The sequence below is a fragment of the Heteronotia binoei genome, chromosome 19 (assembly GCF_032191835.1).
Source record: "Heteronotia binoei isolate CCM8104 ecotype False Entrance Well chromosome 19, APGP_CSIRO_Hbin_v1, whole genome shotgun sequence".
NCBI classification, from domain to species: Eukaryota; Metazoa; Chordata; class Lepidosauria; order Squamata; family Gekkonidae; genus Heteronotia; species Heteronotia binoei.
Window position 1 is genome coordinate 24,305,802 of NC_083241.1, and position 18,575 is coordinate 24,324,376.

General features: G+C 43.8%; 2 protein-coding genes across 4 annotated transcripts in view; one reads left to right on the plus strand and one right to left on the minus strand.

Annotated features, from left to right (window-relative positions):
* Positions 1 to 7,853, minus strand: part of FGF7 (fibroblast growth factor 7) — a 58,549-nt gene extending 50,696 nt beyond the window's left edge. The window contains exons 1-3 of one of the 3 annotated variants that reach the window (XM_060260210.1): positions 7,744 to 7,853; positions 7,462 to 7,568; positions 6,373 to 6,948 (exon numbers count right to left, since the gene is read on the minus strand). In XM_060260210.1, coding sequence (XP_060116193.1) covers positions 6,373 to 6,658 — 286 coding nt within the window. In that variant the 5' untranslated portion in view covers positions 6,659 to 6,948; positions 7,462 to 7,568; positions 7,744 to 7,853. Of the gene's footprint in view, positions 1 to 6,372; positions 6,964 to 7,461; positions 7,702 to 7,743 lie in introns of those variants that run through there. The other 2 variants (XM_060260211.1, XM_060260209.1) reach the window with 2 other exon arrangements.
* FAM227B (family with sequence similarity 227 member B) overlaps positions 1 to 18,575 on the plus strand; it is a 143,662-nt gene that overhangs the window by 91,657 nt on the left and 33,430 nt on the right. The window lies entirely within an intron of this gene.

Genomic DNA, 18,575 nt, shown 5'->3' on the forward strand with positions numbered 1-18,575 from the left:
CTCTTGACAGTCTGCTGCTACATGGCAGATTGAAAACAGAAAGCCCTCACATGTTTTAGCTTTAGAAATCTGCTGCATTAATCATGAGACGGTCCAGAGATGGGGATAGTGATGGTTTCACACTTTCTACCCATGTTCGTTTAGCGCAAGGTTGAAACAGACAAATTGGCCCTGGGTAACTAGAGTTAGCAAAGACTTCTACTAGCATGTATTTCCAGCATGCCAGATTTGTATAAGATACTTAAAATGTGGGGGCTCCTCTTCAAGTGAATTAATGGGTGGTGTGGAGGGGGGAGTTAGTTTTGTTATCGACATGAGACTCTCCTATCTTGTAACACATTCTAAATGTCAGTATGCTTTTGAGATGGTCATTAAAAAATGAGGGGTTTGGGTTTTTTTAATGTTGGGGCGAGGGTGCCACATGGCTCTGTGCTGTCTGAAATAAACCTGCACGATTTGCAACCCACCAAGCTGAACTCAGGCCACCAGCCACGCATGACGACCCACCTGCCTGACATTTGACATCCTGCCATGCCCCTGTTTTAGCACTCCAAGGCAACTCACAAAAATAAGGGGCTTGCAGCCCTGACCTGGATAGCCCAGGCATGCCTGATCTTGTCAGATCTCCGAAGTTAAGCAGGGCCAACACTGGCAAGTCCTCGGAGAGGAGACCTCTTGGAATACCAGCAGTCAGGTGGCAGGGACAGTTTTATTCAGCCACCTCTCAGGATATTCTGCAGGCCCCCAGTAGGGATCAGTCTAGGGTTGCCAATCCCCAGGTGGGGGCAAGGAATCCCCCAGCTTGGAAGCCCTCCCCCCACTTCAGGGTCATCAGAAAGTGGGGTGGGGAGGGAAATGTCTGCTGGGCATCACTCCCTATGGAGACCCATTCCCATTGGGATTAATGGAGAATTGATCTGCAGGTATCTGGGGCTCTGGAGGGGCTGTTTTTGAGGTAGAGGCACCAAATTTTCAGCATAGCATCCAGTGCCTCCCCCCAAAATACCCCTCCCCCAAGTTTCAAAAGGATTGGACCAGGGGGTCCAATTTTGTGAACCTCAAAAGAAGGTGCCCCTATCCATTATTTCCAGTGGAGGGAAGGCGTTTAAAAGGTGTGCGGTCCCTTTAAATGTGATGGCCAGAACTCCCTTTGGAGTTCAGTTATGCTTGCCACACCCTTGGTCCTGGCTGCACTCCCAATGTCTTCTGGCTCCACCCCCAGAGTCCCCAGATATTTCATGAATTGGACTTGGCAACCCTAGGTCAGTCATAGCTTCCAGGTGCACACACACAAACTACAAAAAATACCGGGGGGGGGGGGGCTTGCAGTGCAATCCTATGCAGGTTTACTAAGTCCCAGTGTATTCACTGGAACTTCCTCCCAGATAAGTGTGCATAGGATTGCACTGCTGGGCGGGCATACTTGACTGGAAGTGCCATGAACAGCTTGGTGAATCACAGACTGTTCAAATTTGTTTAAAGGCAGGTTCTTTATTATTATTATTATTATTATTATTATTATTATTATTATTATTATTATTATTATTATTATTATTATTATTCAGCACTTGATGCCCCCTGACTCGATAATAGCTGCAAAAGCAAAGGGGCATTATTTTAATGTTATTTGGAATAACATCAGAGGAAGGTCCTCTGCAGTGCTTAAATGATCCCAATGCAAATGCTAAATATACTCACAGATCAAGGTAGGTCAGTAGCATGGCCACGCCTGTTGCCCTATGGGAAAGGGTGGGATAGAACTGAACTTGATAGAGAGGCTACTGTTTAGAGTCTTTGTTTAGGGATATTGAAATGGGGCCTTCACTACAGGGCAGAACTGAATGAAGTTCCACATTTGGTAGAATACATTTGATAATTATTTTGAGGACGATTAGCTAAAGCTAAAAAATATTCGATTGCTATAGAACTGCTGTAGAATAATAAGACTGGAATAAGCCCCTACTCCACTTGTTATGCTCTTGGTGGTCCATCCGCTTGTAAGAGAATATCTTGCTACATGTCATCTTCTCAGTATACAAAACTGCCACTTTGTGTGAATGGGTCTATGTGTGTATTTTCCAGCTTTGGTACTTGTCATGCCAAAACTAAAAAGATACGTGGTACCATATTCACTCAAATGATGACTGCATGTATTGGGAGGATCATGGGATCGCTCTCCTTGTATGTGAGGTTGGAGCCCCAAAGTCATTGTCTGAATAGGGTGCCTGACTCCATAGCAGGTTTTTCTTTATAGAATATATTGATTCACAAGAACCAGACTACAAACCACATTAAGGTCTCCCAGAGACTCTGGATTGGGGATAAAATAGGTTTCCATCCCCAAATATGGTTGTTGTTAATAATAATGCTTCTAGAGAGCATTCTAGATGCTTCTAGAGAGCAGAAAAGACTAGTGACTTTCCCATTGAGATTACAGCTTGAATTTTTGGCAATCGGGTAGACAGCAGAGAGCATGAAGATGAGATAAATGCAAATGCAGTTATACCTCTTTTGGTTTAAATCAGTAGGGGATGAGGACTGAGGGGATAAAGCCAAAGTCCTCATGAAAGGTGAGCTTTAAAGGAGGCAAAAAAGTGGCATCATTCTGGGAGGGAAGCTGAAGCATAAGGAGCAGAATCAGACAAATGAGGTTTGTGAAGCTGGAGGAAGGAAAATGACAGGAAAGGGGATCAGAGGGTATATAATTTTTGAAGGTAAGGATGAGAAACCCCAGTAGAGGGACTCAAGAAGTGTCATGTGTTCTGAATGTCAGGATGAATTTGGCAGTATAGTTTCACATAGAGAAGAAATGGCTGAGGTTTTACACTGGAAGGCCAAAGAGAAGAAGTAGTCAAACCAGAAGATAGACCTTGACAACCCAGCAAAACAATCCATTAAGTGTCTCATAAAGTAAATTTTGATTGGAAATTTTGATTGATTCCACCCTACCCAGTGTCCCACCTCTACTTCAAGCACTTCCTTAGAAGATAGTGTGAGAAGCAAATATTGTAAATGGGGGAGAAAACCCATATCAACCCTCAGAGGAACATGGCTGAAGCGCAGCTGAAGAGTAAAAATCAAAAGACGCGCTTTACAAAATGTATGCATCTTTGCAGTTTGTGTTGAAACCTGCAGAGTTCTTTGCTGTCTCCAGCGAGACCAGCCTGCAATCCTAGAGCTTCAATAGTTAGGAATCTTCTTCTCGTTTTTAAACTAAAGGACTGAACATATGCAACCAGGCTCCAATTCCAACTTAAAACAAAAGGCAACTGCTGAGAGATTTTGAGTATAGAATCCATAGGATGAGGTACCTCATTTCTACTATGCAAATCATGTTCATTGCAGGGGAGACTGGCGGTGTCCATCTTTCTTTTGGCAGCTACTCCAATGCATAATATTTTTAGAAGGATACCTGAGGGCTGTGTGTGTGTGATTCCAGTCCAAAGGGTCCCCATCTCCCCCCCCCCCCCCCACTATTTAACCACTACCCATTAGGTAGTTTTCCACCTCATGGGATTTAATATGTAAGCGAAATACGTATTTCAGCCTCGAGGTATAAAGATGTGGGGGAGTAGAAATGCAAAAACAGGCTAGGAAGATCTAAAAACATCTTACTCCTGAAATGTCATTTTAAAAAAAGAATGCCATTGTGGCTTTCCTGTTATTACACACATTCGCACATATTTCATTAGCCTATATATTTCTATCTCTTCATAATGCCAGATTTGGGTTACAAGGCATCAGGAAGGTGTCGCGGGTGGGGGAGTGGAGCAACGCTGGAAAAGATGCTTCTGTAGTTTGGGTACAGACCTCTGTTATCACTACAACAGGTGTAATTAGGGAACAAGTTGCCAATTTCTATATACTCACTGGGTAGCCGTTAATTATTTTCCCCACAGCCTCCTTGACTCTCCCTTTATTTTGTCATTTTTTCTTGTTTTTCTTCTTCTTTTGTTTCTGTGTTTGCTTAAATTGTTATTTTTAAAAGCTCTACATTAACTAAGATCATCCTAGATATAGATCAAAATATGCTTGTTTTCATTGTGATTTTTTAATGTTTGATCATATTGAGGGAATGAAGCAAGAACGGCAGCATCTGAATTTAATAAATTGTCATGTAATGTGGATTTGCTGCAATGTGATTTCACGGTTTTCACTGGCAATTTAGACTGTTGTCAAAAATATTTGTTAGCTGATCAATAATTCTGTTATTATGATCCAGTGTCAACTTGAGCATGCAGGAGTTCCAGTGAATGTCTCTTCACATGCAGAAAGTCTCCCCCCACCTTTTCTTTCTTTCTTTAAAAAATAAATTTATTGACTCTTTAATCTCTCCACCTTTTCAATGAAGGGAACATCTTTGCTCACGGATGCTTTTTACATGCATAGATCTGCCCCATCGTTTTAAGTGAAAATATTACTTGTCTGGGGAGTCTATTTTGGAACACCTGCAGCACTATGTAATAAGAAACCTGGCTTCAAACCCCGTATTTTGAACCGAACCTCTTGAAATCTGTTTGGTGGCTCCAGTATGGCTTTTCCATCATAATAGTGAAATCAAACAAGTGAAGTAAAGGAGAGACTTTGATGTTGCTCATAATGTTGGGTATAGCACGGGCCCCTCCCAATATCTGATCTGGTTCAGGCATAAATCAAAATTCAGGATCCCTTTTTGTTTGTGTGTATGTGCACGCGCTAACTATGCTGCAGATCTCAAAGGAGAAAAATTCACATTTCTATTACATACAGTGTATGGCAGCAATCCTGTGCATATTCAGCACATCCAATATACTTCAGTAAGGCTTAGCTACGTGAATCTGTTCACAGACTGCAATGAACTGTTGAATAATGTTAGAGCGAACTGTGTAATTCTTCAACTCCCAACACTTTCAGTCAGTTTGATTAACTAAGCATTCTTCATTTCAAAGCATTTCTTTGCACACTGACCTCTGGGTTTGGTGGGATAGGCTTTTAACAGGAGAGATGTGAAACATTTAGGAACCACTGAGTGAAGCTGAGATTCAAGAAAACCCCATTTGTACCATCTTTGGACAGTATGAGGTGCTATGAACCCATCTAGGGAAGCTGGAGACCACAAATGGAGACACAAGATATGACAACCGGCTTTCCTGGGCATTGCAGACATTCACAAGAAACAATTCTACATACCCAAGCAAATACTATTTTAGAAACGTATGCTGATTTTTTGCCTATTCCATAATAATGAGTTGCCCTTAAGAATAAAATTGGCTAATGCCAAAATCAGTTGTAAAAGACAAACGGCTTGCAGGTCATTATAATTTGGGACTGACAGTATAATTATTTAGGTGCTGCCCCCAGTACAGGCCAGTATTTCAGGCTGCAATCCTAAACACACAGTCATGGGAGTAAACCCCTTTGAATAAAATGGGACGTACTTCCGAATAAACCTGGTTAGGTTTGCTCCCTCTGTTGCCTAAGTCACCATGTGCTACCATCCCAATCCACTATTTAAATCTGTTTCAAGAAAAACATGCCCCTGCTTACCTAAATGCACAAATACATGTGGCATTCAACAAAATTAGCTTATCTAGGAATAACGCCGCTAAAATACTTACAGAATACTTTTAAGAAGCATGTACTCTACAGCAAAACTGCCATAAAAATTACGCAATACAATTTTGTGATTATGCCACTTCGCAAAATTTGTCATGTTGAGGATAAAATCACTGGTTAGGTAATTGTCACAGCACAATAAAGGGCCATGAAGTAAATTACAGTGCAGTCCTAAACACACTTACAGCCTCCTAAGCCCATTGATTCCAGTGCATGTAGAACGGTGTAACTGCTTGGGATAGAGACTTTGCTCCAAGTTTGACAACTTGTGAGAAGAACTTTGCATGGTACCATTTTATCATAGTCCCTATTTAAGCCTGAGTTGTGTGAGGGGATGCTTGCATATGAATTTAGAGACATTAGATTATACTTACAGGTAGTCTTATACGCCACATGCATTCTTAAATGTTTCATAAGCTTTTTATGAGCACAGAGCTTTGTGGTTTGAGACTTTAATACTTAACAGCCTTAATTCACTTGTTATAATAGGCTTTCACTGCTAATAGCTCCCAGCTGCAAGTAATACATTAGGCGATCTACAACACACTGGAAACATATTATTTAAAATGACGCATTTCAAAATCAGTACCAAATGTCGCACTGTATGATTAATAGGAAGGCGGTCGTCCACGGCAATGGTCAGTGTTGTCTGAAATAACTGGGATACCATAAGTTACCACGAAAAGAATAACAAATGCCTACCAATAACAAGAATAACAACTGCCTTCACACACAGATACAAAAACGTTCCATCCAAATTGAGGGGAGATTACTTACTGTAATTACTGTTCCGCTCCAGGACGCCTTTTATTTTGCCTCTCTTATCAATCTTGATATACCACTGAGTTCGACAGAAAAGTCTTCTCACTCTGACATTCCCCCCTTCCATATAATCATAACTTCTGGTATGTCGCTCAGGGGTGGAACAGTTCACATTTGTAGCCATTTGCTCTGGGGTCATGTCATTGCAAGCGAACGATATAGCGCTCACCAGGAAGATAATGTAAAAGTATGATCTGTAGAGCAGAGTTGGCAGGATCCATGACAATATCCATTTGTGCATTATAGTGCAGTGTTCTGGGTGCCCATGAACAACATAATGAAAAAGAATCAGTCTTCAGTAGACGGTTGCTCCTTGGTCATTGACCTGTCCCTCTGCCTTCCCGTGAATTGTGTTTAAGCAACTGCTGCTCCTGCATCCAGAACTCTGATCCACACTTTGTTGTTAAGATACAGGTATCACAAGAGAGTTTCCCCTTCAGTCTTCTTTCTGCCAGGGTATCCTTTAAAGAAACAGGTTGCAAAAATGTTGGCTGCTGTGACTTCCTTTGCTACTTGAATTCACCACTTGCGCTGAAAGCAAAATATCTATGAGGAAAGTGGTATGCATAAATTTCTATGGTCATTACATAAGCAAAGAAACTTACCATTTATTCTGTAGGTATAAAACAGTCAGGGGGAAAAAACGGTTAACATGCACATTATTACCAGTTGCTTCCCGACCTTAACCCAGCATTTTAAGTGACGATAGGCACACATATTTTCCCTATTTTGCGTTTTTTATTGTAGGTCTGATGATTCAGCTGAATTGCCAAATTCTTCTGCGGAAATTTAATTGCGTCTCTGCTGCATTTGATTGCTCCATCTATCTGACTTCTGCTAAAGAAATGTTCCAGTGTCTCAAATGTGATTGTCAGGGCAATCCAAATATATTTTAAGACCCTCTGCCCATATGCTCCCAATTCCTTTAAAAAAAAAACCCTATCAAGAGCATTGCTCTCTGATATTACAAAATCACGAGGATGGAAAACGCTGTTCGCAACTAAGAAATGTTTTAAGAGGGTTTAAAGAAGACAGATGACTTACTTGCTCCTCTTGATAACAGCTGGACACACAAGTATTCCATTTCTGTTGTCTGCCTTTTGCAACATGAGACTCTACTGTAGCTACAAACTTTCCTTGCTCGGTAGAGACTGCAACAGAATCATAATTGTTTCCATAAATCAACACACGCAAGAGGGTGTGTGCAAGCAAGTGTATGTGCGCGCACACACTCATGTGTATCAGAGTGTGTGCTGTATGTGTTCGTATGTGTGTTGAGTCTGTTCTCTCCCCCCCCCTTTTTTTTAAAGGAAAACCTTTGCTGACCTCACTTGGAAGCAATTAGGACTTACCCAGTCAGCTATCGGACAAATGTACGAACAAAAATAAAATGTGCAGAATTCTGTGGTCATCAGAGGGAGCTATGAACATGGTTCATGCTCTTAAGTCTCAGACTAGCCTGCGTTCTAGAGACACGGGTTTCTCTTGGTCTGGAACTGAGATGCTGTTCTCATCAGCTCCTTGTTTAGTAAAACACAGCCCCTTTATGAAGCAAATATGCATATCTGATGTGTTTTCCCCAATGACTGCCATGCAGGCTCCCATTCTTCTTAAAGAAGTGCAGAGTTGTGCCACTTCTCATGGTAAATGTGGTATTGTGTTTCAATTTCTCGACAGAAGACTTTTAGGTGTTTAGCCAATAGCATCTACCTGTTTGCCTGTCAAGTGTTATCATAGCCTTCACTATATCCTGTCCGCGACTTGTTGCAAGATCAGTGCTTAGGATCTAACCCTGAAATTGCCACTTGTCCTAGATAGGTTTGGCATCCTGATATTACAGGGGTGGCCAACGATAGCTCTCCAGACATTTTTTTTTGCCTACAACTCCCATCAGCCCCAGCCATTGGCCATGCTGGCTGAGGCTCATGGGAGTTGTAGGCAAAAAGCATCTGGCAAGCTACCGTTGGCCACCCTTGATATATTACATGAGCCCAACCCACCTCACATTTTATATAAAGGGTAAGACTTCCGGATTTTGTCAAAGCTTGATTCTGCCCACTGGGGTTAAAATTACATGTTACTTACTCCTTCAGATTGATCTCTGAATGATTTTCCTCCTTCACCAAAAGCTTGTAAATCATTAGTTAGGGCTGTTGGCAGAGTAATTAACACAGTAATGGCACACGGCCTGATTAAAGATTATTTAGAAATTATTATTATTTAGCCTGATTATTTAGGAATTAACATACTTGATAGGAAAGAGGAGACACAGAGATTGGTTCCTAACTACATCTCTAGCTGAGAGAGAGGGTAAGACTGCGTGAAGCACTTCCAAGAAGAATGGGGAAATTGCCCTAAGAGTAGCGATCTGGAGACTAGGAATGACATTTAAAAGGAGAAAAGGACCTCACTATCTAATTGTCTTCTTGCTGCTCCCTGCAAGGTCTTTTTCTCCTTTTTGCATCAGACACTGCCTTCTCCAGCAAGGGTTTCTTAACTCATGGTGGAAAACGGGAAGGAACTAGACATGCATCTGATCCCTGGCCTGACAAGTGGCTTAACCCCAGAATTAAATAACCATTCATCTTGCTAGAGATCAGCTAGCAGCTCCACCTCAGCTAGGACACAGCTGCCCGCTTCCCTTGAATACACTGGAAGTGGGTGGATAAGACTGTGAAGTACTGCAAAGGTCAGTTCATTTTGCAAAGAGAAAAAACAGAATGTCTTGTTATTGGCCATTGCAAGGGATAAGAATTGTTGGTTATGGCATTGCAGGTATTATGCACCAGGCCTCAGATTCAGCGGGAGCTCACGGGAGCACAGCTCCCGAACTTTTCTGACAGTTCCACCTCCTCCTTCCCACCTTGTCCATTGAATAGTAGGTGCAGATGCATAACAATCCCTGGATGAGCTCCACCACCTGTTTTTCTACAAAGCGACCCCTGTTATGCACCATCAGAATCAACTCTTGTCTTGATGGAGGAAGATTGCAGACAGGTAGCTGTGTTAATCAGTCATAGCAAAATAGTCCAAAGGCATCTTCTAGGTCAACATCATTTATTTCAATATGAGTTTTCGTGCTTCACAGCTTGCACCTTCAGAAGTTATGGAAAAGCAAAAGCTCATATTGAAACAAATGTTGTTAGTCTTTAAGGTGCCACCGGATTTTCTAACAGACTTTGATAATGCAGAGGCTGGATCCAGACTAAATTGACAATTTCTGCCGATTCCCCCTCCCGCTGCAGACCTCCTGGTTATCATTCCCCCAAAACAGGATTTTGTGGAGATCAGTCAGCTGCCCTGGCAAGGGGGGGGGGGGAGTGGCAGAAGAGTTCTATTCTGTCGGTGGAAGATATTAGTCTACATCCAACCCCACAATTACAAGGGTTCTTTTACCACCTATTTTTCTGATTGCGGCCCCAGTGCCAAGGGGAGGGGCAAGGTGGCTACCCAAAAGTTCCTCAGTATTCCAAGAAATACGAACCCCGTTCACAGCTTCAGTTGAGAGAACACACATGCACACACAGTTTTCAGTAAAAGTGGAATAAAAACAGCCACAACTTTATTGGTTACAGCTGTGGTATGCTCTGGCACAGCACGGGGCACCGAATCCTGTCCATGAACTGATCCCCTGACAGTCGATGGTCCACTGCACACCTTGGGATGACAGGTCTCTGGATCCCATAAGGGTAGATGCCCCAAGGTTGTCTCCCTTGCCACCTGTGTGTGATGGTAATCCCCGGCCGTGCCCCTGGGCTGGGCGCACCATCAACCCTCATGCCAAAAAAAGTGATACCCAGCTCAGGAAAATGGCCAGCTTTCCTGAGAATGTATCCAGCCCCATGCTGATACTGCCAAGTTGTGACAAGAAAGAAAATCAAGTTAAAAAAAACCACAAGCAAGCCCCATTAAACTATGCTTGACTTAAGGGGCTGGGAGGTGGGCTGAGTCATCCAGTTCTGGAGATGGTGAACAGGGGTGGCATGGTGCCCTAAATAGCAGCCAGGGCACCCCACCCCAGGACACTTAGGACCCACTGATAGGGCTGGCATCGGGTCAGGCAGGCCCCAGCTTTCTGTGCTTGCTGCCAGCCTGCCCCCTCCATCAGGCCAGCCCGCCAGGGACACCTTCACTTCCCCCCCCCCTTCCTGTGGCGCCACAAACAGGATCTCGGGTGCGTCTGGGCTCCGGCTTATCTGTGTCCAGGGTTTGCCAAAACACTGTCTAAAAGTCTTTGCTCCTCTTTAGCATCAAACCGCTTCAGTGCTGTACAATCAAATTACATCCATTTATGTACGTATTTTTCAAACTTTGTTTAGGAATGAGAAAGTGTTCTAAGACCTCATCAGATGCTGTGCTGGAGAACAGGAGACTGAGCACTGCCTTTTCCAGAACAGCTTCTCCCACCGCAGTCAGGGCAGCGGAAGTCAAGGGCTCTGCTGCTCCAGTGCTTGGGAAAGGCCCCTCCCTGCGTGCCACAGAAACCCTGTCCTGGGGCTTTTCCAGGAACAGGGAAAGGTGGCTAATGGGCCCTGCCATTCATGTTGGAACTGTCTTGACTTTTGAGAAGATTGTTTCTGCTTGCCAGCAGAGATGGAGTCAGGTTCTAAGGGCAGGACTTCCCTGGGCAGCAGAAATCAGGGTCTCTTCAGCAGAGGTCATTTTGTACAAAATTAGGTGGTGGGGCCCATCAGCATAACTCATTAGCATATGCCCCCCACCAGCCAACAGCAACCCGATGCAAGAAAGGAGAGCCCCAGGTGAGCGAGGCCTGCTTGGAATGGCTAGAGATCCAGTCAGCCCCAGCAGGCCTTGCTCACCTGGGGCTCCCCTTGGCTGCCCCCCCCCCCCGCCACAGTCAACTGGCCAACAAGCCACCTGCCACCCAAAATCACATAAATGGAGAAAGGGTAGTGCTTCTCCAGAGGTTAATGAGGGTTGCTGGGGGTGTGGCAAAGCTCCTGGTGGTTGGCTGGCTGGCTGGCTGACCACTCTCCTAATTCAGGGATTGTTATGCAGCTGCACCTACTATTCAATGGACAAGGTAGGTGGGGAGGAGGAGGGGGAACCCTCAAAAAGGTTCAGGAGCTGTGCTGCTGTGAGCTCCTGCTGAATTCAAGGCCTGCTCTTCAGACTGCATCTCCAAAGTCAGGGACACTGTTACTTTTGTAACTGTTATTATAAGACTAAGGAAGGTGGCATATAACCAGTGTTCCCTCTAAACTGAGTTAACGTAAACTAGCTCACAGATTTTTAGCCTCCAGCTCACACATTTTTGTCTTAGCTCAGGAAAAATGGACTCAGAGCACAACAATTTATGCAGTGGCTCACAACTTTAATGCCAGCAGCTCACAACTTTAATGCCAGCAGCTCACAAAGTAGCATTTTTGCTCACAAGACCCTGCAGCTTAGAAGGAACATTGCATATAACCCCTAAGTGAGGTCGGTACTTGGATAGGAGACCACCAAGGAAGACTCTGAAGAGGAAGGCAGTGCCAAACCGCTTTGCTTTTTTCACTTGTCTTGAAAAGCCCCTTGCTGGGTTGCCATAAGTAGATTTGACTTCATTCATGTATTACAAGACTTCATTCCCACTTCTGTTTTCAAGTTTATCAAGCAACAGTTACCAGTGAAAACAGAGTAGGCTGGAAGGCCTAGCTTCGGTTTTTATTTTGTGGTATACAGCAGCATGATATTTCCCACAGCTGCCACTATACCAGGGAAAGGCAAGCATATTAGCTGGATCATTGGATTCAAGTACGTGGGCGATCCTATCGTTCTGCACTATATTGAGAGTCTGGGGACAGTAACAGTGTGTTGGAGAGGACACAGTTTGTATTATGTTTCAAGGTTTCCAGATTCCTTAAGGCAGGAGAGTTTGTTTTGACACTGGGTGGCCCCTTGATGGCGCAAGTGATTGATTGATCAGTTATTAGGCTTGATGACTGGCCCCATCCTGGCCAAAGCCAGGCTCTAGGTCAGGGGTGGCCAAACTTGCTTAACAAAAGAGCCAAATAGAATAAACATCAGATGTTTGAGAGCTGGAGGGAGGGAGGGAGGAAGGAAGGAAAATAGATGGGGTAGGGAGAGAGAGGTGGAAAGAAAGCAACTTTAAATGCATTCCCTAAGCTGGCCAATGGGGTGGTGGGAGCTTCAAGCCACAGTTTGGCCACCCCTGCTCTAGGCGATGTGCAGCAATGGGTAAAAATACATTTAGGATGTGCATGATTTCCCCCCAGTTCCTGGAGCAATTATATTTGTGGATTATATCAGAAGTTTGAAGCTGCTTTATAGTGAGGGAGACAAATGATGAGTTTGGTTCAGTGTTACTTGCTCTGAGCAGGAGTGGCTTTCCAGGATCTCGGAGAAAGGTCTTCTCCAGTGCTTGCTATCTGAGATCCGTTTAGATACTGGGATCTGAACAGATTCTGAAAGCTAATGGTGTGAAGGTGCTCATGCACTCCCCTTCTGAAACTACTTTATTGCTGTCCCACAATCCCTTGGCACTAAATGACATGTGGGGGGTGGGGGCTCCAGTTTGGGGTGTGGATACCCTGCATCCACAGTACTCCCTAGAAGACTAGTCTCATGGCTTATAACTAGCATTTCTGCATAGCTGGCTTGTTTGGGTGTTCCCTTATCTAAATGAGTTGCTTGTAGTCTACCTGATGTTTTTGTTTCAGTGCCAGCAACTCATTTCACATCTTTCTCCCTCAGCTCTGGAAAATAAATCATGTGGTGAACAGTGTAAGTAATAGAGCTCTTTTTGCTCAGATGCTTTATATGGCATTAACTGTGCAATAATTAAAATTTGATGTTAAAAAAAAGATGCAAGCTGGGATGACAAATTATTTTACCGTGGGTTGTAACCCACTTCCACTTCCTATCACTCCTTTTGTGCTCACGTGTGACCAACCTTTTTTTTGTTCAACATTCTTACCTTTTTATACTAGTCTGAACTGTGCCATAAAACCATATGAATTGTTGAGAAGTGAGCGCAGCTGTGAATTACTAGCATGAAAAAAAATATCCTTTTCATCTGCCTTATCAATTAATTGCAAACCATTTTTTGTGGGCTTCACCTATGGCGTGGGTGGTATTTTCCCAGGACTGACAGCCACCAAGACATACACGGCCTGTATGCAACCTTGCCCATGTTATGATGCCGTTGTGATCTGTGTGTTCATCCAACAGGGTCATTTTAGGGAAAATGGCTTGTGGGGGAAATGGTTTAGTGTAGTCCCTTTCTAAATTGGATTCCCATGCACCTGCTAGTCAGAAGGAAAAACATCAACTGGGAGTTTCTTAATGGAATCACAGAATCATAGAATCACAGAGTTTGAAGGGGCCATGGAGGCCATCTAGTCCAACCCCCTGCTCAATGCAGGATCAGCCTAGACTAGAGCATCCCTGACAAGTGTTAAGCAGCCACTGCTTAATGACTGCCGGCAAAGGGGAGCTCACCATGACCTAGGATTGCCAAGTCCACTTCAAGAAATATCTGAGGACTTTCGGGGGTGGAGGCAGGAGACATTGGGGGTGGAGCCAGGAGCAAGGTTGTGACAAATATAATTGAACTCCAAAGGGAGTTCTAACCATTACATTTAAAGGGACCTCACACCTTTTAAATGCTTTCCCTTAGGGGAACCTTCTTTGGGGGCTCATAGAATTGGACCCCGTGGTCCAATCCTTTTGAAATTTGGAGGGTCTTTTGAGGAGAGGCACCAGATGCTATGCTGAAAATGTGGTGCCCCTACCTCAAAAAACAGCCTCCCCAGAGACCCAGATACACACAGATCAATTCTCCATTATACCCTATGGGAATCGGTTTCCATAGTGACCAGCAGACATCCCCCCCGCTCGCTTTCTGATGACCCTGAAGCGGGGGAAGGGCCTCCCAACTGGGGGATCCCCTGCCCCCACCTGGGGATTGGCAGCCCTACCATGACCCAAGGTAGCTGATTCAAACTTTCAATTTGGTCTTCAGGGGCAACATTTTAGAAAAAAGGTAGTCCCCTGCGCATAGAGAGCCCTGTGGCGCAGAGTGGTAAAGCTGCAGTACTGCAGTCAGAGCCCTCTGCTCATGACCTGAGTTCGATCCCAGCGGAAGCTGGTTCAGGTAGCCAACTCCAGGTTCTGTGAGAACTCTCTCAGCCCCACCTACCTCACAAGGCATTTGTTGTGGGGAGGAAGGTAAAGGAGATTGTAGGCTGCTCTGAGATTCAGAGGGAAGGGCAGGATATAAATCCAATATCATCATCATCTTCTTCTTTTCCCTAAGGATTCTCAAAGTGGCTTACAATCACTTTACAACAAGCCCCTTGTGAGGTATGTGGGACTGAGAGAGTTCTGAGAGAACTGTGACAGACCCTGGGTCACTTAAGTGGAAAAATATGCTTCAGACTGTTATAAAGCCCTCTTGTGCATATAGGGTTGCCACCCTCCCACTTTTACAATTAATCTCCAGATGGCAGAGATCAGCTCCCCTGGAGAAAATGGCTGCTTTGAAGGGTGGACTCTATGGCATTGTACCATGCTGAGGCCCCGCCCCTCTCCAAACCCCATCCTCTCTTGGATCCACCCCCAAAGTCTCCAGGTATTTTCCAGCCCAGGCCAACTCTGCTTAGCTTCTGAGATCTGATGAGATCAAGCTAGGCTGCTCCATCCAGACCTGGCAACCCAATGCACAGACAATAGTTAAACCCTTGCAAGGAATGCATGAACTAAGTTATAAATAGATCACAAAACATGTGACTAGCTGTTACAAAACTTTTAAATAAAATTCTTGGAAATTGAATTTGCTGAAGAGCTTTTGTTTGAAACTTCTAAATGCTGAGATGACTTTTGGGGCAATTCAAGAACAGTATTCCATTAGTATACTTTTTTAATTAACTGGACTAAGTATGCTAATAGCAGGCTGTGTAGTTTTACTGACTTAATCTTTGCCTTTCTTATACTGAAAAGTGTCATAGAAGTTGCTTATCTGCATGGTTACTGCCTGAGTTCAAATGCACTGTTTTAATATTGCTTTGCGGTATTTTTTAATAGATGTAGGCATTTTTAATTGCTAAATGCAGAATTCTGTTGGGAAGCGTGTGGGGGGAAAGGGTAGAGTTGCCAATCCCCAGGTGATGGCAGGGGATCCCCCAGTTTGGAGGCCTTCCCCCCACTTCAGGGTCATCAGAAAGCAAGGAGGGAATGTTTGCTGGGCACGCCATTATTCCCTATGGAGACCGATTCCCATAGGATGTAATTGGGAATTTATCCATGAGTATCTGAGGCTTGGTGGGGGCTATATTTTGAGGTAGAGGCACCACATTTTCAGCATAGCATCCGGTGCCTCTCCTCAAAAGACCCTCCAAATTTCAAAATGATTGGATCAGGGGGTCCAATTCTATGAGCCCCAAAAGGAGGTGCCCATATCCTTCATTATTTCCAAAGTAGGGAAAGCATTTAAAAGGTGTGTGGTCCCTTTAAATGTGATGGCCATAACTCCCTTTGGAGTTCAATTATGCTTGTCATAACCTTGCTCCTGGCTCCAGCCCCGATGTCTCCTGGCTCCACCCCCAATGTCTCCTGGCTCCACCCACAAAATCCCCAGATATTTCTTGAATTGAACTTGGCAACTCTAGGAAAGGGAGATTTAATATCAGTACACTTTCTGCATATATCAGGCCTTGTATAGTTTTACTGATTTTAAGTGAACTGCTGGATTAGTGTAATTGCTTTTGTTTGATTAACTTGTTCATATTTTAAAACGGTTTTGATTGTGCTATTTCTGTAACATAGGAGTTAACTCTTTGGTGAAAGCCATGCATAATGACTTATTGATCGTTTTCATAAGGCCCATTCTCAGCACAATTGTTCTATTGGACACAGGGCTTTTTTTTTAGCAGGAACGCTGACTGGCTTGGTGTCAGAGTGTGTGGCTTAACATGCAAATGAGTCCCTGCTGGACTTTTCCTACAAAAACAGCCCTGTACGAAACAATAAGAACATAAGAGAAGCCATGTTGGATCAGGCCAATGGCCCATTCAATCCAACAGTCTGTGTCACACAGTGGCCAAAAACCCCAAGTGCCATCAGGAGGTTCAGAAGTGGGGCTAGAAGCCCTTCCACAAGTGGGGCTAGAAGTCCCCCCCCCCAAGCACCAAGAATATAGAGCATCACTGCCTCAGACAGTTCCAACAATACACTGTGACTAATAGCCACTGATGGACCTCTGCTCCATATATTTATCCAATGCCCTCTTGAAGCTGACTATGCTTGTAGCTGCTGCCACCTCCTGTGGCAGTGAATTCCACATGTTAATCACCCTTTGGGTGAAGAAGTACTTCCTTTTATCCATTTTAACCCGACTGCTCAGCAATTTCATTGAATGCCCACGAGTTCTTGTATTGTGAGAAAGGGAGAAAAGTACTACTTTCTCTACTTTTTCCATCCCGTGCATAATCTTATAAACCTTTATCGTGTCACCCCGCAGTCGATGTTTCTCCAAGCTAAAGAGCCCCAAGCGTTTTAACCTTTCTTCATAGGGAAAGTGTTCTGAACCTTTAATCATTCTAGTTGCCCTTTTCTGGACTTTTTCCAATGCTATAATATCCTTTTTTAGGTCCGGTGACCAGAATTGTACACAGTATTCCAAATGAGACCGCACCGTGATGTCAGGGTGTGTGGCTCAATATGCAAATGAGTTCCTGCTGGACTTTTCCTACATATCTGTACAAGTCTCAAAAATCTCTGGCAAAGGATTAATCATCAATATCGAGAGGCTGATTGACTCCAGGAAAACCTACTAAATTCAGTGAAGGGCTAAAAGCAACACGTCTCTCGCCATGAGAGTACACAGTTGCCTATGCTGCTGGCATCTGGGATTTGTGTGTTTTTGACATGGAGACAGTGGGATTTTGATCTAGTGCCAGTATTTTAACATGGGGTTCCCAAAACAGTCTTTTCTATTTATTTGGTGATAAATTACCCCAAATAAGGGGAGAAATTGGAAGCATGTGCAATGCCTAGTGGAAAAGAGGTACTAGCAGATCATTTTCTCATTTAAACAAAAGCATACCCTGGTAAGCATAAACCAAGAAAGGGAAATCGCTTACTTGGCAAACATATTTATACTAAGCTGCATTTGCTGGAAATGTTTATATTCTGTTGTTGAATATAATACAAAATATGCTGATAGTGCTGCTCAGTATTTACTTTGTGTAGCTTGTAATGGGAAAGGAGGATGAACTTGCAGGGGAACAGAAGTCAATTCCAATAAAAAGTTTTCTCTTTTTTTCACTTTATATATATATATATTTTTTTTTCAAATACCAGATATTTTGGACCATAAAAAATTCTGGGTCCCTGGAATACAGAAGAATTTTTACGAGTACCATAGATACCGCCTTGCTGGCGCAGTTAGTGAAGCAATATATCATGTTCTATTTCAGTTTTATAAACCTGATGGAAAGGGTTGTCCATGACCTAGCAGAGTCCTCTTTAGTGTGGGTCAGAGGACTGGTATGTCTCTGCCTTTCTCTCATAAACTAACTTCTCCCATCCAACTTCTCAAAGCAAAAGTGAGCAGCAGTCTGGCTCCCAGTTGTGGCACGTGCCCTCAGATGGCTTTCTTTGGCATCATCCCTCAGTGCCCGCATAGTGGTCAAGGAGGAATAAAAGTTTTGTTTATAGTTTGGGTGAGCAAACGTTTCTTATTTACTTTCTTTCTGTTTCTTATATTCCAGGAGTGGCCAACAGTAGCTCTCCAGATGTTTTTTGTCTACAACTCCCATCAGCCCCAGCTAGCATGGCCAATGGCTGGGGCTGATGTGAGTTGTAGGCAAAAAACATCTGGAGAGCTACCGTAGGCCACCCCTGTTACATTCTAATAGCAAAGTCAGCCAACCTTTGGATGCTTAAATCCAGTGATTGGAGCTGTGAATGGGCAAGACTAATCTTTCTACAAACATGAGAGGGATTTGCCGAAAAATGTGACATTTGATGCTTTAAAAAAATTCAGAAATGGTAAAAGGAATTTTTAAAAAAGGTAAAGGTAGTCCCCTGTGCAAGCACCAGTCATTTCCGACTCGGGTGATGTTGCATCACAACGTTTTCACGGCAGACTTTTTACGGGGTGGGTTGCTATTGCCTTCCCCAGTCATCTACAC